General features: G+C 41.2%; 1 protein-coding gene across 1 annotated transcript in view; it reads left to right on the forward strand.

The window, feature by feature from the left end:
* Positions 1–8,157: 8,157 nt before the first annotated feature.
* The window catches only part of PGM5 (phosphoglucomutase 5), a 67,934-nt gene continuing 54,210 nt past the window's right edge, over positions 8,158–21,881 (forward strand). The window contains exons 1-4 of the mRNA XM_061475720.1: positions 8,158–8,581; positions 15,619–15,781; positions 17,994–18,140; positions 20,644–20,769. Of these exons, the coding sequence (XP_061331704.1) occupies positions 8,321–8,581; positions 15,619–15,781; positions 17,994–18,140; positions 20,644–20,769 (697 nt within the window). The 5' untranslated portion in view covers positions 8,158–8,320. The remainder of the gene's footprint in view (positions 8,582–15,618; positions 15,782–17,993; positions 18,141–20,643; positions 20,770–21,881) is intronic.

Genomic DNA, 21,881 nt, shown 5'->3' on the forward strand with positions numbered 1-21,881 from the left:
AACCAAGACCGCTCCAGAAGAATTACTTAAATGTTAAGGCAGGCTTAGCTTCCACACGGGAGAAAAGCTAAAAATAAAGGTTCAGAAACATCAGGAAGCCGCCACTTTGGTAGGGTGTTTGCTGGTTAATCATGTACCCATGGGAGAGGCTGGTAGGGAAATAGCACCACTGACAAAAACTGATTCAAAGTAAAACCTGACAGGCAAAAGACCAATAACAGCCAGTCAAACCAGCATCCTCAGTAAAAGTGGTAGGTATAAACAACCCTTTGCTTCTGTGCAAGGGGAGCCATCTCTGATAAGGAACTTGTAATTCTAGAGTAAAGAAAAAAAGTTGCATGTTACTTCTCCACAAGCATTGTGGTCTAAAAAAAGCCGGTTTTTCAAGCCAGTTCCATGACAGAGTAATTTTTTTAAAGCAAAGACCTCAACCAACACATGGACTGGAGGTATAAAAAATCCATTAACTCAGTGTCTCTGAGTTTCCCTACTCAGAGGAAATGCCTTACTTAATGCCTGCAATTGATACTTCATTTTAGTTTAGATAACTTTCTACGGCAACAGCCAAGTACAGCTACACTGGTTTTCCAGAGCGCATCGAATCTTTGTTCCACTTACACTTTCACAGGATCTAAGGGGGAAATTCTGAAATTGTCCTGGATTTACCTCAGCCAACGCCGCAAGCAGAAGGCACACCAAAGCTGAACGGCAAGTTTGCCTAACTTACAAGTGCCCAAAGACATACATCCAGGCGGATATCCCTAACTAAGCACCCTTCCTGGCTTGCAGGTCGTGAGAACCGAGAGCGAGATTCTCAGAGATGAGCCAGAGGATATGGCAGACCACAGAACGGAAAAATAAATCAGACTTCTCCTGTGGCTGGACGCTCGAAGAGCAGACTTCAATGAAGACCAGACTTTAACGAAGAGCAGACTTCAATGAAGACCAGACTTTAACGAAGAGCAGACTTCAATGAAGACCAGACTAATACAGACCAGACTTTAATACAGACCAGACATGCAGCAGCAGGAGGCGCTGCTCGACCGCTTTCCACACTGAGGGTGGTACCTGCAACTGCCTGAGGTTCTGGCCGGAAATCAGGGCTCACGCACGGATGTTTGGGGAACATCCTGAAATTATGCCTTTGACTCACTTTGTGTGACGTTTTTCTGACTCTTAAAGTCAGTGGTTCTTTCTGTATTGCTTGTATCAATCTAAAATACTGCTTTTCTATCATCTGACCTCAGTGGCCAAAGAAACAATCAGATCCACTTGAATATGGATATGCTGTTTAGCAGACACAACATATTTCTGTAAGAATTTTTATTTCTTTTCCTCAGCTATAGTCGAAAGATAAAATGAGTTTCCTAGAAAATTCAAATTTTCAGCTAGAATTTGGAGCATGTGTGCTGAAAAATTACTTGACCCTTGAGATGAGAAGGGGACTCTTAAAAAGAGAAAAATCGCATGTGCTTTGCCCAGTAGTATTCCCCCAAATGGCAGGGCCAGAAACAGCAGGCAGAGAAGTGTGAAGTTCACAATGTGTTTTCCAGTGGGGGCAAAATCTAATGCAGGAAATCTTTCAGCAATTATACAAAGTGATCAAAACCATGATATTGACACTGGAATTCTGCGTGTGATCCTTTCTAAAAATAGGGCTTTTTAATCCCCAGGTCTTAAAGGCCAGTGAACTTTTTCAGTGAACTGATGGACTTCAATATATTGTGATTTCCCTAAAAGCTCAGAAGGAAATCTGCTATTAAAATTCCCCTACCTTTGCCCTCCTCCTCTTCCCCCCCCCTTGAAGGAGCTGTTTTTTCATGCCACTGCCTTCTTCCATTCTATTGTATTCCTGAATAGTTTTTGTCTTGGGTCCTTGTCAGAGACACTGTGACTCAAAGCAGGGGTGATGACATTTTGCTTTTTCCACCATGATATATTGTTGTAGAAGCCAGTATATATAAGACAAGGAATCCCTGTACCAAACAATCATTATGGTGAGCGTGGATCTTCATTCTGTTTATTACCAGAAGGGGCATCAGGGGAACATTTCCTGCTCTGTTTTTAAACTTTGTGTATGTTTTGACTTAATGTTAAAAAATCCCAGACTTTTTAAGTGAATGGTCAGTAGATCTGCACTATAAATTCAGTCTCTGCTTCGTGTACCAATCTGTTAGTATGGCAAGAAGCCCAGCATTCTCTGTTACTTTCACTACCTTGCATCGCTGGATCTGGCAGATAGACAGCCAGGGGACATTTGAGAGTGTATTACTTCTGTATTATCACTGCCAAGTTCCCAGGATCAAACCATCATGCCTCAGCTGAGATTTTCATTTTACTTAGTAATTCCACCACTGAAAAGCATGAGCATACATAGAGATGTTCTAGCCTGTAAGGAGTGGACTTTAGACCATGAGGTAATTTTTATGCCAGGCTTCTGCAGTTAACTAGTGGGTGACCACATGGAAAAGGCCAGTCATTTGTCAGTATCTGTCAAAAGGCATATTTTATCATGTTTATAGAACATGATGTCACTTGAGTGTTACAGCCCAGAGGGCGTAGTTTTGTGTCACTCTCATTGGGTGCAGTAGTAGTACCTATTTCTAGCACCTCTGAAAATCAGACCTGAAATTTGCAGGTCTGTGGAAGTAGGACTGACTTGTGTTTTATTCCTGTATATCATGTGCCAGCATATCAATCACATGGATAAAGTTTCCACTCTTAACCAGTGACAGAACTGGTAAATAGCCATAAATGGAAATGTAAGGCTTCCACAGTGTATATGGAATAAGCTCCCGCTAAATCAGGCCTTGATGACACAGTACTTACTTGGCAGTACAAACACCTTCTTGAAAAGGATGTATCTATCTCCATCACACAGTCTAGCAAGACTGTGGTGACCGCACACTTCATTTTACATATAGTAAGATAAATTAAATTACTTATTTGCAGTTAGAAAAAAGTATGAAGCTCTTGACAGTGGGCAAAACTAAGGATGTGAAGCATCCTTCTATGTTCAGCAATTCCACATGGAGTTTGTGTAGGACTCAGAGGATCTGTCACTTCCTGAGCAGGAATTTAAGTAGCTAATTACAAAATGTTATTATTTGATAATGTCAGTATTTTAGATGGGTTAAGTATATTTCCAGATTTTGTGGAGAATTCACACGGGGTACATGTCAGACATCTTTGGTTTTTTGGGATTGCATTTCTGCTTCATTCATTCTGGGCATTAAGTATATTGAAGCATATTTATGGGATAGTAGGAGGGAATTGTACTGCAGAGGGTCCTCTCCAACTGCCTTATCCTCCCATGAGAGAGAACTTTGTAGCTCTTTCCTGACCCTAGCCTTTCCCTTTCATTCCCACTGCAGCTCTTTTCCACCCTTGAGTCATGTTACTTCCCCATCTGTACTTAATTAAATGACAGCAACAAACATTGCATGTGCTGAGGTTTCATTGTTCTACCCTGAACTTTCTGGTATCAATTTATTTTTAATTTCCACTTAGAAAAAGAAAAAAATATATATATAAGAAATCACATCTGTATATAAATCCCAACATGAACTCAAGTGAAAAAATGCAGACTTCCTTACCAGAAGATGCCCCCTGCCGATGTCCTAACTCCTAATATTGGTGTCCAAAGAACTGTACAAATTTTACAGCTGATTTCAATGACTGAATCTAGCAGCTGTTTAACAAAGGTTACTGAACAATACTGACAAGAACTCAAATAATGTACTACTTAAGGCATTTTTATCAATGCAGCGTTTATTACACCCTGTGTTCCCCCTGTGCTAGTCTAGACAGGCTGCCTAATGAGAAGCTGTAATTCTTGCAGAAGCATATCCACTGTACTCTGGATTTCAGACATCCAGCAAAAGCTGCTGCACAGCAATGCCTCTTTCAGTCTACATGGCCATTTAACAAACCTTGCATGTGGAGTAAGACTTTAAACAGCTGTTACTGTTTCCCTTAAACTACAAGGAGTGCGTAACAGGTGACAGGTCTAAGAAAGCTGTGTAAATAAGTAGAATGGTGCCCTCGGTAGTGAGGCAACATATTCAGAGGAGAAACACTGCAATACCCCCCTTCACGACTGGAGAGAAGGCTGACTTAGACTCCCAGGAATTGCATTTTGTTTCCTCTCCCGTGCTGGTGAGTCACATTCCAAGCTGCTGTTAAGGCGATAGGAGAATTAAAGTGTCAGCTGCTTCCCCTGCTCGTTCCAGTCCTGGCAGCGGAGGCTAAACCAGCAATGGAGCTGCTGAACTGAATGTGACGGCACTAGAGAGGGGACAAAGACGCTTGTGTCCATGTTCAGATTCTGCTTCTTCCCCATGCTTGCCCCCAGGCAAGAACCACTACATGAGGGACCTGTTGTTCATACCCTTGCTAACACCTCTTAGCCTAGCATTCAATGCACTTGCCTGAGTATTTGTATGTAATTACTTGTTGAAAACAAGAACAATGGGACTGGTCTGCCAGTAATGCTGGAAAATGAAAAAACGCTACTAATTCTAAGCTATTCAAAGCAGTAATCTGAGTAGATATATTGTTAGAGTTTTGAGATGGATATTTATCTTGATTTCCCCTGCTATGCACAGAAGTGTATGAATAAACTTTCCACAGCTGTGGAAAATGCAGTTCAGTGGCAGAATGAGAGTTTGAACTGCAAAGTATGGCATCATGGGGAATGGCTGAATTAATGATGAGTTTCCACATTTCTATTACAAACACATATAGCATGAAACAACTGTAAAAAATGTGTTTCTGCCTAAAATTAGGGTTTTATACTAGCACTGAATGGTGAACTTGGTAGTGCAATAGTGAAGGAGCAATACTTGCTTAGGTAATGGTGCAGGTATAGTTCTGCTGCAATGTTTGCAAGACACAAAAGATCTTTCCTTAACAGAAAGGAAGTTTCGGGTCTACAGCAATTTCTTGCATATGAGCAGTAAATCAGAGCTGAGACAGACTTCTATAATCTACCTTTTAGAAGATTCATTAGTAGTTCCTGCATCTTGCAGATGGGACACTTCTGGTCACCAGGTCAACTGAATTAGAGTGTGGCTACAGAGGGATTCTGTTGCTGTGGGACTAATTTCTTTCCTTTGAGTCAACACAGATAACAACCCAGTGCTCAGCTCAGAGTATGAAAAAAAAATGACTGAAAGGGACACAGAAAGGCACCAGTACAATGCTGGTAAAAAAATGCTGAGGAAACACAAAAAATGATAACTCTTAATGTAATTAATATTGCCTCAGTCAATTGCATGAGACAAATTATGGTAAACACCTTAAGGCTCAGTAATTAAAAAGCTTTAAGAATCAAAGTAAGGGTTGAAAACATTCCTGACCTAGATAGTGTATGTCAAACCCAGCTTGCAAAATTGGCAGTCAGACAGCTAATTGCTTTACTTGGAAATGGAACAAATTTAACATGTATCCTACCACTCCATTAAGTTGTTTTTTATTTCAACAACCTTTCAAAAACTAACTCACAACACACTATGGTAATACTACAAATATATTTAGCTGTTGTTTTCCAAGAAGGCATTCCAGGCTTTTAATATAACCCATATTGATAGTTATTCCTTTGTCAGAGATATGTAGCAGTAACCACTTAATGCACTACAATATTGGCAATTTTCAGAGACCTCCACTTTCCAAAGAGACCTGCTGAGAGCAGAACTGCTTGTGGGACTTGCATTGCTATAAAGGAGAACCTGAAAACCTTCTCCATGCATAACTGTATCAACACAATGCTAATCCAGGTACTAGAAAACTGAAGCATGTATTTAAACAAGTAAAACATTGTCCTTTTCTTCATCTTTTGCATTAGAATGTTCAGGCTCCCTACATCAACCTTTTTATGCTTTGCACTGCTACTGTGAAGGCTGGTGGGGTTTTTTGTTGTGGTGTATTTTTTTTTTTTTATTTGCAACGAAACTTGAGCTTCTCATGAAATAGCATGGCTTTGGGAAAACGAGTTTTCCAATGTATTAGAGGAAAACAGGGGTCACATAAACTTTTGCTTGGATTTATGTCAAGCAGAGCCTAGAGTGAACTAAAAAATGTACAGTGATCTTTACAACACCATTACATTCCTGGTAGGGTCAGTCAAGGTGGTGCTCAGACAGTGAAATTATTTTTTTTATTCTTCAGCACTGTTTATGCAAATGATACAGGTGAAGACAAACTCTTCTGGAAAATTGCTGCTGCTTGTCCCTCTTAAATGTGTATTTTGGGAATGTCAGTGTTTGCAGTTTTTAAAACTGATTCAAACTTAGCATTTTCTTCCAAATGACAAACGGGTTTTCCCTATCCAGTTCTCTATTTTGAACACCCTTACTTTGTTTCTTACTTTGGTCATGATGTTTTCCTTTATTTTGCACTTGGAACTTACCATCTGCTCTTCCAGTGCTTTTGACCTTTGTTGCTGTTTCCTTGTTGAGTACTTGCTGTGGTAGATAGCAGTTATCTGATTCCATTTCAGCTCTCACTAATGCATACTATATATTGTGGCTTCACTACTGACAGTGCCCAAAACTGTTTAAGGCATAACAACCTCACCTGTAGTTGCATTTTGTTTACATTACGGATGTGAGAACTGGCATTTCCATACTTCAGAATTTTCCTTTTGTTATTTAAAAAGCATTCTGAATCAGTACAGGAAGCCACAAATATAGCTACAGACTAGGACCGTCTAACAAAAGAGAAAGCTGAAATTACTGATTCCCCATATCTGCTCTGGCCCTCTTGTCGGAGTATATGGCAGTATATAGAGTATACAGAATTCCTGTATTGGCTTCAGTGGATTAGTCTATTTAGATTAAACTGTTGGGCCTTGCCTACCACAGCATGTATAGCGTTCTACTGCGAAGGCAGCAGTCACTGCCAAAAGGATGTGGGAGTACCTAACAGTCATGTTACTCTATCTGCTACAAGCCACTAAAGAGTCTGCGGAGACAGGGCTCAAAACCACGACTGTGTTCCTCTGGTTACCATTCATCAGGTGACTCTCACTGGCTCTTAATGAACTCTTAGTCTATGAAACAAACAAAGGCACTTCACCCCATGTTTGCCTGGCCACCTGCTGTTACACAGCTGATGTTGTTGAGCCATGGCACTCCATCGTGCTGCTCAGCAGTTTATGAGCAGACTCCTTCATACAGACTTGAATTATGCCTTACAAAACTATTTCTGTCTGCTCAGGTGCAGGTCAACACCGGGGGTTTCTTAAGCACCATAATGACATCTAGGTTACATGACTACTTTTCCCATCTCTCCAGCCAACAGAGTTGTCCTGGTAAAATACACTGTTGTGTGGGCCCAGTGTGAAACAAGCATTTGGGTGGAAAATTTCAGCTGATATTTGACAGCCATAAGCGTCTGTAAACACAACCTTTATACTGGAAAATGTCAGGCATCCTCGCAATTGCCCATGCCATCACCTCTGCATTTAATCTAAGCAGAGTGAATATAAACGTCAATGAACTTGGCCTCACTGCATCCCTATGAAATACCTTACAGTTTTTCAAAGGGAAAAGCACCTTCAGAGGGTTGCTCAGCCTTACTGGGAGGAAGCCTGGACAGAAACCAGCATGATCGGGCCACACTCTTCCTACAGAAACTTGCTTTAGAGTGGTATAGTAAAAAACAGTAAAGAAAATTCAAAATCGATTCCCCTTGCATAAGGTTTAGTAGTGGAAGAGCTTGCTCATGCTTGTATTGCCTGTTGTGGGCTCTCACACGGGACAACACCAGTCCCGCTCCTACCCAGGCTGGGGCCTGACCGGCTGCCCGCTGCGGCAGGCGCTGCCCCTGCCGTCACCTGGGAGGTGGTAGGGCGGCGAGGGGCGGCGGGGTGGTCCCTGCTGCTCCCGAGCCCGGCGGGGGCCGGTGGGGTCGGGCGAGGCGCTGACAGACCGTGATCCCGCCAAGCAAGTGTGCCGCGCCTGCTCGCCCTGCCCGCCCGCCTGCCTCCGGTTACAGCCCTGGCAGGGGACCGCGATTCCCGGCGTCGCTTTCCAGGGTTATTTTTGTCCGGGGCCGCCGCTCGCCGCTGGCAGCGGGCTGGCAAGACCCGGCCCTTCTCGCGGGCGGCGAGGCGCCGCCGGGGGCCCCGCGGGGCGGTGCAGAGGCGGCGCGCACCCCGCACCCACCCGGCTCCGCCGCGGCGCCGGGGGCCCGTCGGCGGGCCCGCCTCCGGCAGCGAGCCCGGCCCCACGCCGGGACACTCCTGTCCGCTCTCCGCAGCTTGCGTGAGGGGCCGCCGCTGCCGAGCGGGGCCACAGCGGGCGGGTGGAGCGCCGCCATGGAGCGGACCCCCATCCCCGTGCTCACCGTGCAGACGGCGCCCTACGAGGACCAGCGGCCGACGGGCGGCGGGGGGCTGCGGCGGCCCACGGCACTCTTCGAGAGCCAGCGCAACTACCTGCCCAACTTCGTGCAGAGCCTCCTCTCCTCTGTCGACCTCCGCGACCGCCAGGGCTGCACCATGGTGGTGGGCAGCGACGGCAGGTACTTCAGCAGGACGGCCATCGAGATCGTCGTCCAGATGGCCGCGGCCAACGGGGTAAGCTGGCCGCTCGCCCTCCCGCCGTCCCCTCGGGGCCGCCTGCTTCTGCCAGCACGGGCTCCTGCTCGCTGTGGGGAAGCGCGGAGCCGTCCAGCGGGAACGGGGCACGGGGGTTTAGTGTCATAACCCGGGCAGCGCTGAGTACACAGATCAGACCGGTGCCACCTTCGGGCGTGGAGCACCCGGTGTGTCTCTGTGCATCACCCGGGCAGGCTGCTGCAGGCTGCCGCGCACGCCGTCCCGGGTTGGTTTAGACTGAGGCAGGAGCGGGAGTTGAAACCAAGGTTGGCTGTGCAGAATCAAATGCAGCAGAATTAAAAATGCGGGAGGCGAAGGAATCAGATGTAGATATCTACTGCTCAGGATCTTTTAAAAGTGCTCAGGGAAAACGGTATTATTGAAGCAAGAGGAATTCAGCAATTTGGCTGCATCTTAAGAGCAAATTATGAAATGCAAGAAGACAACCGTGGCAAATACCTCTGCAATCAAACGGGTTATAGCTTTTCTTGTGCAGTATTGAAAATAGGAAAGAGCTCAGGAAGAAAAGGGGTGTCTTCTGGTAAATGCATGCACATTCAGGTGTCAGTGTGTATATACAGAAAGGTGGAAATGCCGAATGGTGCAGACTTTAAGTCTCTCCTTCAAAGCAGAGTTGAAGCTGCTGTGTCTCGTGATGGCTAAATTGATTCTTCAGATCTGGTGATAGAAGTGATACATACATACATACGTACATATACATACATATATATATTTTTTTTGGTAGTGAATTTACTTTTTCTTAATTGTTTTGAAAAGCTTAATTCTTTAAATGCAGGCCTGTTTTATAACCAGGAGATCTTTCAACTTTGAAATGAATCTCTGTATGTGTCTAAATTTCCCCTGTTTATTTATTGTCACCTACAAGCTGTAAGGATTAGCCAGCCTGGTATCAATAATAAGTATTTTAAACTTATTTCTAAAGCATGTTTTCACTGGTACAGTCAAGCAGACACTGGGTGATACCTGAGATTTCGGAGAGGCTGGCTGTATTACATACTGGATAGTTTTTGCAAACTTGCTGCTCACAGGGGTTTGGTATAGTCTGGGGCTTACATGGCCTTGGGTGTGAGGAGGGCTGCTGGGGGGCACACCTGTGAAGGTGGGGACACTGGCCAGGGCAGCGTGGTGGTGGTGGTTTGTCCACAGCGGCGGGGAGAGGGCATGCAGGGAGCGAGTGCAAAGCAGGGGAACCTGGCTGGTGTGAGGGGTATTGTGAGGGGCGTGGGGTGGGTCTGGAGGAGTGCTGTTCCCTACCCTGTGTAGCTCAGTCAAGCTGGTGGAATTGTACCTGTTGACCAGGTGGGATAAAGTGCAGCAACAGCTAATGCGAGGCCCTGCATCGAGAGCTGTCCTGCTGAGGCTGAGGTCCTTGCCTGCCCTTGCAACACCGGTAGGAGCTATGAAGTAGGTTACAGCCACAAGGTGACCACAAGGACTGAGGTGCTGAAGAGGACAAGAAGTTTAGGGTCTAGGAGATTGTCAGCCAGATTACGCTGTATTCCAGACTCCTTTCTGATTAATTTTTCCTGTCACCTTGCCTCCTTAACTGCTGCTTGTTCTGTTCCCTATTTTCATCTGTTTCAGGTCTTAGCAGATCCGTAGTAGTGCTGTCGTAGTGCTTCCACTTTCTTAAGTTGCTGCAAGTTTCTTGGAAACAGTTTCTTTTTTGTGTTTTTTGAAGCTGTGACCCAAGCTTTTCTGCTCACAGTTCCCACAAATATCTGAATTCAATCATAATACTCTTACAAGTGTCAGAGTTCTCACAATTTCAGCAGGCCAGCTGGGGGGTGTGCTGTTGACACTGAAGAGGCTTCCCACTTCCATATGCTAGTGATTCATCCTCTCTTTACCATCCTTACCCTGCCCACTCTCACCCCTCTTTCAATCAAGCACACTGTAAATGCAGAAGCCTCATATTTACTCAGTGAATACTGTTTGTATGTTTTATTCTTTGGCTGTTAAAATACATCTGCTGGGAAAATACCTAAACCTGCGTGAAGGCATTGTTTAGTGCTGTGCTATGTAAGTGGAGGGAAAGGAGAGGAATACTCCTGGTGGCAAAGATCTCTCCGTTTGGATGAGGTTAATGTCATTAGAAGACATGTAGCCAGTATCACAAGGAAAGAAGTGAGCTGGTGTAGACAGGATTGAGTGAAACGTGTGGAAGCTTTGAAGCTGCATTCAAAACCTTTAGCCACCCCAGAGTGTCAGGAGCGGGATAGCCACATACTGCTGATAAACTGAACTTGAATCTCCTTCCTGGAAAACACATACCAGGTGTTATGGTTAATTGTGCCTGCTGAGTACAAAAATAAAAGGGATTTTCTATTATCAACTGTAAATGTATTGCCCTTTAGAGTTGCTAGGTTCCCCTTGTTCTAATTTGGTGACTCACCCCACATTCCCCCTGTGTTAACAGCCTAGCACAGTTGGCATAGGCCCCGGTACAAGGAATGAGATGAGGTCCCCTGCCCAGTCAGCTGCCGGTGCTTGGGCTGCCTTCTTCTCACCTTCAGTCCTTCAGGCTTGTGCCCTCCAGTTTGCGGTTGCAGGTACACACCCCACAGCTGTAGCCTTTATTGGCTTCCTCTGATGGCAACACCTATGGGTTGGTCCATGATAAGCAACCATAACCAGCCCATGCTCCACCACATCTTTCTGTTCAGAGCTGGAGGAGGCTAACCAGGGTCACCCTCCAATGGATCACACCGCTGGGGCTGCAGCAAGCACATTTGGGTAAGTGATTGCCTGTCACGGGAGGATGCAGGAGCATGAAGAATGTCAGACAGAGGTCCTGTCCTGGTTGCAACAAGCAAAGTGGGGTGTTAGGAGGGTATCTGAGGCTGTGTTTCCCTTTTCACCTGAGTCCTGTCACGAGTAGTGTGACCTTAATGTCTGGAAGAACTGGGTAAAAGGTTCCATGTTTATAACACAGTTATGCTACAAATTAAATGCAAGTATTCATTAGACCCATCAACTGGTTGTGGTGTCTCATTCTTTGATACAAAGTTTAAGATAGATTTAAATGAGAAGCTGCTGTGTTTGTGTCTCGGTGGTGGATAGGAAGATGCTGATCGTATTCTGAATATTGAAAAGTCAAAGCAACATACTAGAGAGATCACGGAGTATTGCTAGTAATGCTGTAAAAGCCTGAGATGGCAAAGAGTTTTCCAGTTGTCTTCTTTATAATACCATGTTAGTTTTATTTCCATGTTCTTCCATGCAAATCTTGCCCTCCTTACCTGGACCTGTATGATACATCTGTTTATTTCTACACTGAGTGTGGCACTCAGTCGTCTTTGGGTTACAGCAGCAAAAGATGGGAAGTCACAGCCCCGTGCTGTCCAGGATATATCTGCTTGCTTCACGTTCTTTCAAGTTTAATTGACTGAGGCATGTGAGAGATTACTGGGGAAAATAATTAAAAAAAACATTAAGTGACTCAATGATAATCAACTAAATTGTCTGAAAATGCACAGCTGCAAGTGGCAATATTGCATAAAAATGTCCTTGTAAAGCAGTGAGGTTGACTATTCCTCCAGCTGTAACAGTTTGTTGGGGATCGTAGTCTTTGTTTCTGCTTGTAGCTGCTAAAAGCAGAGTGATAAAATAGAACATGGCGTAGGGGCACAGTATTAGAAGAGACATTACATGCCTGTGATCTCTTAGCCTTGCAAGTTTTTGAATTCCAAAGATAATCTTTCCATGCTATGAAGCTGTCCAAGATTTTCAGAAGGGTATTACTGGAACTTTAATTGTGAGACAGTACATGGACAGGATTTCATTGCTTGCTAGAAGTCTGTAAATCTGAGTGTCCCTTACTTACAATTAATTAAATGTCAGTTTAGTATTTGCTTTAGAGACAAAATGAACAGCTTCTGGGTCAAGGGAGGATGAGGTTGTGCATTCTTTCCACAGAAATAAAGAGAGCAGAGAAAGATGGGTAATGTGTGTACATTTCTAAGGTCTGCATAGCCCTCAGGGAGTTCTGTAAAAGCACTGACGACCTTCACATAAGGTGAAGCTCTTTGCAGTGGTCACTGCATGTGTATCATGCAAGTAATTTCACTTTCAGCATCCTTAATATGCTAAATATTGCACTATTGCTATAGCATGGAAATTAGTATAATAACCAATATTTCTAAGTAGTATAGAAATAATAGCCTTGTGAAAAATGCAGAACGCAAAGCATGTTACTGCTGTTCATATAATATTGGCACTGAAAAAAATGGGAGACTGGTTCATGCAACACATGTTGAACAGGAAAAAAAAGAAAATGTGAAGAGGTAGTGCCAGGTAATTTGTGGTTCTGAATAATAGAAGTATTCTTGCTTTAAAAGAACATTTAGGTGTTCATGGGGGCAAAAATCTAAACCTTACTAGTTTAGATTAAGAAGTACAGAGAACATGAGCTCATGATAAGCCTGTATGCAAGTATAAGGTGTTTATACTTGAGTACTTCTAGACAGATTCAGTGGTGGTTTTTTTTACGCATTTTGCAAAATGTAATTCCTGTCATCTTCCTTTTGTTTACCCATATACAATACTGTTTTAAGAGCTGGCACCCATTTCTGACAGCTGTATTTGAAAGATTGAGTCACTGCTCTAGCTTTCTGCATGCTTCATAGTTTAAAAAAGGGAGAGACCATATTCAAAACATATATTTTCAGTAGTTATTTTCATCATGCTTTTGTTTCCATAATAAAGGTACGTGAGTACTGTTGTATAGGCTGAAAGAGAGTTTGTTAAAAGTCCATTTCCTAACATTCTGTTTTTTTTCTAGTGCTTCAGAACAATTGGCAGTAGTGGTTAAATCATAGCATAAATACAACAGTCTTAAGAGCCATGATATGAATAGGAAACAGAATTGTTTAATACACTGATTTCAACAGAAATCAGTTTCAGCTGTGTGATATTTGTGTTAACTGTACATATGCTCCACTCTCACCGACTGATCATGTCAGTGGAAGCACTGCTTTAAACAGACATGTGAATTTTGTGGAACAGAAAACGTGGATTTTGCTGATTTATCTTTTTCTCTCCTGAAAAGAATATTGTTTTCCCTGGAAAATGTTTTCATTATAATAGAACAAGATTATTTGTTTCTTAACCTTTTCTTTTTCTCCTTTCATTTTCTTTCATTTCTATAAGAATTGCTCTAATCTGGGAGAAAAAAAGACTGTGAATCATGAAATGTTTTCCCATTAGTAACAAGAGCAAGTCAAACGAACCTTGAAAGATTTTCCATGAACTGTACTTCCAATTTTTATTGCTTTCCTGGTGTCTAGTAATACGTAGGCTTCAAAATTGTCTGCAAAAGCTGTGAAAAGTGAACAAGGTGGACAAACACTCATCATCATATCTTGAGACAGAAATCTCAGCTAATGGAGTCTGTTGTTCTGTGCATTATTTTTAATTTGAAAGCAAAAAAGCAGATCTTGTAATTCTGAGTGAAGGAGAAATGTCTAACCTTAGTTCGTACTTTGTGAGGGTTAGCAAGAAAGTAACTTGTGCTTACTTTAGAAACTGATAATTTCAGTGTAGAAATATTTATTAAAATAGTTTTCAAACCCAGGCTAAATAAATTATCTATTAATCCTTTGCTTTTCTGAAATTATTTGAAACTTTTAAATAGCTGGACCCAGAAGAATTAGTCTATATATGAAGAAACAGCTTTTTATAGAAAGCTGGCAGGTAGCAAGACCTCCTGAACTGTTGCTTTGCCACACACACAGTAGATCTATCAAATCTTTCTCAAACTAGACGAGGAAATCTGAGGTTGAGTTCCCAGTCTGCTTTTAGATGAGTGAGAAGGATTCAGTATTCTGCACCACCACCCTAAACTATTAATAGTGTGTGTGTGTGTTTGTTGGTTTTGTTGTTTTTTTTTAAGTGAAGATATAAATCCCCCTCCCCCCACAACTTTGTCAGTATCCTTTTAAGCTCCATGTGCAGCTGCCTCAGTTCTGATCCGTGACACTAACTTCCCCTTCTCCCCTCTTTAATTTGTATCTGCCTGTATCCTAGAATCTGTAACTCTTCTGTATTTCTTTGTAAATACATTTCTGTCTGGAACCTAGATTTTTTTATGTTGAGGTGAAACTGTAGTATCTGTGTAGAGGATGAAGGCAAGGTTTTGAAATTGGAACCTTGCAGCATAATGCCAAATGCATTGAGCCAGTGTTTAATAACGTCACCTGAAAACATTTGTTCCCTTTAAGAATGGTGGGAACTTCACCTGCTCAGCTGTGACCTGGGGAAACACCCTTTTCATCTGGAGTGGCCAAGCAGTCACTGATGGCTGAAGGAAGAGCAGTACTTTCCTTAGGGAAGGACATCCAAGGGTGTCTTGGTAACAGAGATGTGACTTACAGAGACTACAGGTTCTAGTATGTAGTGAAATTTATGATTGGACTGAAAAGGCTGCTCCATGAAAGGCGACTTGTTTGATGTTCTCTTTTATGCTAGTTAAAGCCCTGCAAACTGTATCCGCACGGTCAGGCCTAAACTATATTGATATGTGAGGGGATTTGCTGTTTTGTGGGGATACGTGAAAGGGTTTCATAGCAAGATCATAGCCCAGTGCTATGCCTGGGAGCTTTGCAAATCACTGCCATGGCTGTGCTCTTGCTTTACCTTATGCTAGTATACTATACTACACTAGTATACTATATATATACGCTATACTATACATATACATACTATACTAGTATACTATGCTAGTATACTATACTATGCTGTTTACTGTGACTATGCAAGTCACAGTCCACTGGAATGAAATGTGCCAGGATACAACATTTTTTTGTCAGTGCTCCAGATTAGCATGCAGCCAACTCATGTATGTGTATTTCTCTGCAAAAGAATAACTTCCATACTAGGACTTTACAGTCTCTATCCTATTCATGTATGCCTATGTATGTATGTGTCTGTGTTTACTTACTAGTTTTCAAGAGTCTAGTACCATTCACAGTACTTTGACTTCCTTTTCCACCTAGATTGGCAGATTGGTTATTGGACAGAACGGTATTTTATCCACACCTGCTGTTTCATGTATCATCCGAAAGATCAAAGCAGCTGGTGGAATTATTTTAACAGCTAGCCACAGTCCTGGGGGACCCGGAGGAGAGTTTGGAGTCAAGTTCGAGGTTGCCAATGGAGGTAGGGCTGTTTGGTTTTTAATTACACATTGTAACATTGAATCTTGGTATGGTGATGTTGTGGTTTAAACAAGGACAGATGAAAATATGCTGACAAGGGTAACTGCTGACTTCAGCTGTGTGTTTTTCTTTTGTTCTGGTAAAACAATGAAGAATGCATATAAATTCTTATTTTTATTTTCAGTAATAGGAGTGTATTTTTTTACATAGGTCTGTACAATAAGAATTCAATGTTCATTGAAATCCTCGTGGTAGCTGTAAGATTTCTATAAACAAGAAGTTCACCATCCCATTTTTATAGCATTTCTTGTAGTGTGCCAAGTTATTTTAACAGTCTGATACTTTATAGATGCCTCTGAGGGAGCTCTGTTGCTCATATTTCTGTGTTGCTTTTGTTGGCATTTACTTTAAAGCTTATGATTTCAGAAGTGCTGTAAGCAGTATAAGTCATTGTCTTGTATGGAAGAAAGCATTTCTTGGATTTACCCAGGAAATAACTGCTCTTATTGAGGGAGAAGGTTGTTCCATTTTAGCTATTGCAATTACACTGTTGAATAATGGGAGTTTTATATATAGCTAATGTCTTGTTTTCCAAAACTGGCGAACTAACACATGTAGATATGTTATACATTAAGCATGTTTTATGTTACAGATCTGTGTACACCCATAAAACATCTTGTATGCTTCATACATACATAGAGTGGTTTCCATCTGAAAAAACTGAAAGTGCTTCTAAAATAATGCTTCCTTCCCCATTTCGAAGTTGGGAGAACTTGAGAAGGGGATGTTCTCTTGTGTTTCTTGTTTAATTGAAAAACATGCATGGTTAAACCAGTGTGATTTTATAAACTGGATAGGCTTGAATCCCAGAGAGATTAAAGGGACTGTGTAAGGTCAGACAGTGGGAAAGCCAGGGTCACAACACTGTCATACCAGAGCCAAACTGTTAGATGCATTAGCACTCTATAAACTTTAAAATACCATATACACCTAGAATGTGATTAATGGTTAGCAGTTGGTGGGGCGTTCTTTTTAGTGGGCTTTACCTTTTTAAAGAACATTCAAACAGGCTATTGAGCTTTAAATATGAAACACTCCTCAAGCACAGGTTACAACGTTCAGTTACGTGTGACGATCAGGAGGGATGTAATGAAAGTTTGGTTTAAGTTGCAGCTGAGAAAATGAAAGCTCATTATTAGGCAAGGTTTTTGAGAGAATGGCTAGGCATCCTGACAAGCTCCTAGGGAGGGGCTTTTTTGCTGTTCTCAGTCTATTTTGCAGATCTAGTCCAGGCAGAAGTGGTTTGTTTCTGTAGATGTAGGAGATAATGCGGAGCAATGCTGTGGGATCTCTTTAGCTGGCAATATTATTACATCCATCTATCAAGAATGATCTGGAACTAATGAGATCCACCACTTTCATGGGTTTGGATTAGAAGAGTAAGAAGTCATTTTCTAAGCCAAATGAAGAGTTGAGTGAGCTGTGGACCATCTGGTACAATGTATCTGAGATGGAACACACTAATAGACGTAGCAAAACTGCGTTGATTATAGTAGCGCTATAGAGGAGTGGGAAGTTGACATTGGAAAGACACACAGAGGCTTTGGAATAGGGGAGAGATCGTGTAAGAGGTAAACATATATTTCATTAAGTCATTGGAGGAAAGCTGCAATAGAACACCACTGTCAAAATGCTAAGACTTTTAAAAGTGATAATTATATCTAATGAAATAACATGAAACACAAAGCTGTCTCACCTTCACAAGTGTGCATATGGCTTTTGCAGGAAGACCTGTGAAACACCAGAAACTGCTGCTGAGGACAGGTTTTCCTTTAATATGTATGTTGAGATTCCATGTAGAATAAAAAATGGTAGTCTTTGAGCAGTAAACCCAAAGAAGGATGACTGTGGGGTTTTTGGTTCCCTCACTGCCCTGCTCTGGATAGTTAAATACTCTTTGTGAATCAAAATGTTCCGAGTAACACACTGTATTTCCATATTACATTTTTTCCAACAAATGTTTTAAAGCTGTGTTACACTGAAAGAATAGACCTTATTTTCCGTAGTTCTTTGTCTGGGTTTATTCCTGAAATATATTTCAGAATGTATTTCTGCAATACATTCAGAAAACTGTTTATTATAGCACTCACTTTTTGTGTAGGGAACCTTCGTTTAATAAAAATGACCCACAACATTTTTTGCTTCTTTTACAGGACCTGCTCCAGATACAGTTTCGGATAAAATCTATCAGATCAGCAAAACCTTGGAGGAATATGCCATTTGTCCTGATCTCAGAGTTGATTTATCACGCCTAGGAAGACAAGAATTTGATCTGGAGAACAAATTCAAACCTTTCCGAGGTATCAACACATGCTGTTATGCATGCTATATCCATTGATTCTGATGCAGAATGATAATGGGTAATTATTTAAACATAACTCTACTTCCTCAAGATGCCTGACTACAGGTTATCAAAATATTAGGTACATAGGTAAGTGTTGCGTTTGTTTTGCACATAAAGAAGCTGAGTTACAGACTTATAAGTGCGTGAGTCCTCATCATTTAGCCAGTTCCCACCGTTCTTTTGCCATTCATTTTTGCCAAATATTTGTGCTTAGGCTTGCTAGTAGTTAAACACCAAACACAAACTTTTTTGGACTAGGACTGGTTTGCTCATGGAAGTCTAATTAACAAAAGTGTTTGCAAGAGTCTCAGTTTATTCATTCTTTGCTCACACTTTCTGAAAAGTTGTGAGATGTGTAAGGCAATGTACTTCTAATGACTCCTAGTGTAAAGGAAGTGCTTAAACACGTTTCATTTTAAAGATGTGGATACTTTTATGCCTACACTTGGGTTGAAGTGAGCCAGTTTTTTAACACAGCCATTTTTTTCTGAAGGAGTCAAAAGCAAAGGAAGGGGTCCAGACAGTATTTCACATACTATAAAACTCCATGTGGTCTCAAGAACTCTTCCTCATTCCTGATATCCTGGAATTAAGGCTAGTTTCTTTTCCACCAAAACTTTATATTTTGAGATGAAGTACATTCTAATAAATAACGTTTTTGATTAAAAAAACCTTAAATTATGATTTTTTTTCCTAATTATTATTGTTATTGCAAATAACATGATCGGCTTTTTAGGCAAACAAAAAGGAAAGAAAATTCAGCTTCAGCACCACTCTGAAACTGTATGATTGCCACAGTTTAAAATTTTGCTTTTTCAACTTTTCAATCTCGGCAAATTATATTTTTCTAAATGAAATTGGAGTACCCCCTCTGCCTTAAAGGTAGTATGAAAACAGATTTAAAACAATTGCAATTTGTGTGAATGTTTTTCAAGGAAAAATCATTTCCCAATCATCTCTTCCCAGAATACATCATCCTGGCACAGTAGAGCTGCCAGGGATCCCTACTGAAGCAATGTGATTGGCTTATAAGTACATGAATAATTATACTTTATACAGCTCTGAATGCAGAACGGAAGTGCAGAAAGAATGAAAATAATTCTGATGTATTTAAAACTTCTACTTTTTCAGTTGTATGAACTAAAAATCAGTTTTTCAGTTGTATGAATCAAGGCTACAGTGGTATTGAAGCAACTGAGAGTAAACCAGTTGGGTTTGGCAGGACCTAAAATAAGTTTCAGACTTTAATCCCACATGCAGCATATCTTAACACGGGTGAGCAGCTTTACTGAAGTTGAGGCATTTGTTCATACGTGGAAAGCTTATAGCCTACTTAAACATCATTGGGAGCAAGGCATGGAAGATATATAGTCGTGTAATTTTAGTGAATCCTTGGCACTTCCAGCATATACCATAGAATTAACTGATTTCCAAATAGGTTTTGCAGGTTGCTTTTTAGCCTTGAGAACCAATGTTTGTTTGTCCAGTCAAGTGTATCATTGCGATCTATTCTAAGTGTTCTTCTCAGGCTCAAAACATGCCTGTGTCATTTTCATGTTATCCTGAAGAAGAGTATTAGCATGAGGTCAGTGTTTCTGAGCAAAACTGGCTGATTTTCTAAGTTACAATTTAACTTGTAACTGTAATATTTCAAGATACTTGTTTAACCAGATAAAAAGACATTTGTATAACATATGCTTTTTAATTTAATCAGGAAAAGTAATACATTCCAAGGTGACTGAGGAGCATGGCTTGTAACATTTGTAACATTATGACAGACTCACTTTCATTTTAATGCAAGGTTTTACATTCAAGAGAACTGAAAAGATTGTAGCTCTCTGCTTTTATGATTTTAAAATTCATATTATCAAGACCTTAGCAAAAAACAGATGTTGTATCTGAGCCTAAATTTTCTAAAGCAGTGACATATAAAATGCAGACGTATAATGGCAGATTGACAACAAACTGGAGACAGATATTCCTGCTGCCAGCACTGTAAAGAATAGGCTGTATGCTCCTCCTGATGGATTGGTGCAGATACATACTGCTGTCAGGTGGAAGAATAGAACATACGGCTTCAACTTTGCATAGACATCTTTCATCCTTTGAGAATACATTTTTTTTTTTAGCTTGAAAAGATGTTCAGTGACTTAATGAATGACAAATGGAATTTACTTTGATATACTGTATTCTCGTGAATGTTTTCAGTGAAATAGGAAGTGTCAACTTACATTATCGCTGCATTCCTTTAGCAGGCAAAACTGTTGATCTTTGCAAGGCTTAAAGTTTGATGGTAGTCACACTGAAACCAGTCTTTGACTTTGCCTCTATGGGCTCCATGTTACGTGAAGGTCGCATGCTCTGATTTTAATTGAGTTGCGTGGCTGGTAGAAGCGTGCTGAGAGAGATATTTTCCCATGTGCAAACTGTACTGATTTTTTCCTGTCTAATTTTTCTAGTGGAAATTGTGGATTCTGTGGATATCTACCTCAGTCTCCTTCGAAATATCTTTGACTTCAGTGCTATCAGAAATTTGCTGACCGGACCCAACCAGATCAAAATAAGGATTGATGCCATGAATGGAGGTATGAAGTTAAGCTGTTATCAGGACAAAATTGTAGGTACATTGCAATAGCTTTCCAATAAAGACTGTACACCACAATAGTTGCTCAATAAAAGTACAGGGTATAGTGGTCAGAGTTTTTAAGGTTAAGAATAGTAAGAAAGGATTTGAATATATGCTAGTAACAAGAGCAAATTTAACAACTGGTTAGGTCCCTTATTAGGCAAAGAGGTTTATCTTTCTTGGTAAAGAAGTGAAGGCCTATGGGTAACAGTGAATAACCACTGGAGCAATCTATCAAAGATAGCTGGGGGGTGTCCTTTGTTGTAGCATCACATCTAAAGGCTTTCTGGATGAGATATAGTGAACTCTAAAGAGGACCACATGTACGTGGACAAACTGTCTTCCAAAGTTGGTTTTAGCTCTGCATCTCTGGAATATGCTTTTATGCCTGTAAGTGTTGATAGTTTAACACTGACTTAGAAAAGAGTGATATGTCAGGAGTGTATTTTTGGTAAGAACCTGAATTATTTTTTACAGTAATTTTACAGAATTAGCAGCTACATTTTCTTGAACATGTTTGTTGTCTAGTTTTACCTCACATTATAGTTGCTCCAGTTAGCAAGATTTTGGAGTAAGGTAGGAGAAAGAGAGAACACCAGGGTGTGATTCCTTTTTACTCTGAGTGACCTGTTCACACCTGCCTCAGGGATGGAGAGAACTCAGTCAGTCGTTAACAGTCCCATCAGCCACCAAATGCAATACTAGTTATGCTATATAACAGCATGAGCTGGGGTTTTGGTTGCCCATATCTTTAACAAAATAAAGTTGTTTTGAAGTTAGTCTTGAGGAAGTTTTTATTTATTGTCTACATGGTAGTAACTGAAATGTGGCGAAATTCTTTGGTGGACAAACCTGTTGCAATTTTAACATGAATTGGAATGCTGAGGTAAGTATATTTCCCATTTGTATTTCCTTACTGTTTACTTTCCTTGCTATTACGTGTTAAATTGTTGTTTGCATTCCAGGGCACATAGAGTAGCATCTTATTTTTATTCTAGTGAGAAAAACCCTCTATGTATGATAACTTCTTTACTTAGTGATGGGTGAATAAAACTTGCGTCTTTCACCATG

The sequence above is a fragment of the Pezoporus flaviventris genome, unplaced genomic scaffold (assembly GCF_033815535.1).
Source record: "Pezoporus flaviventris isolate CSIRO_AGI_PZ_B2104156 unplaced genomic scaffold, CSIRO_AGI_Pfla_v1 ptg000090l, whole genome shotgun sequence".
In the NCBI taxonomy this organism is placed as follows: Eukaryota; Metazoa; Chordata; class Aves; order Psittaciformes; family Psittacidae; genus Pezoporus; species Pezoporus flaviventris.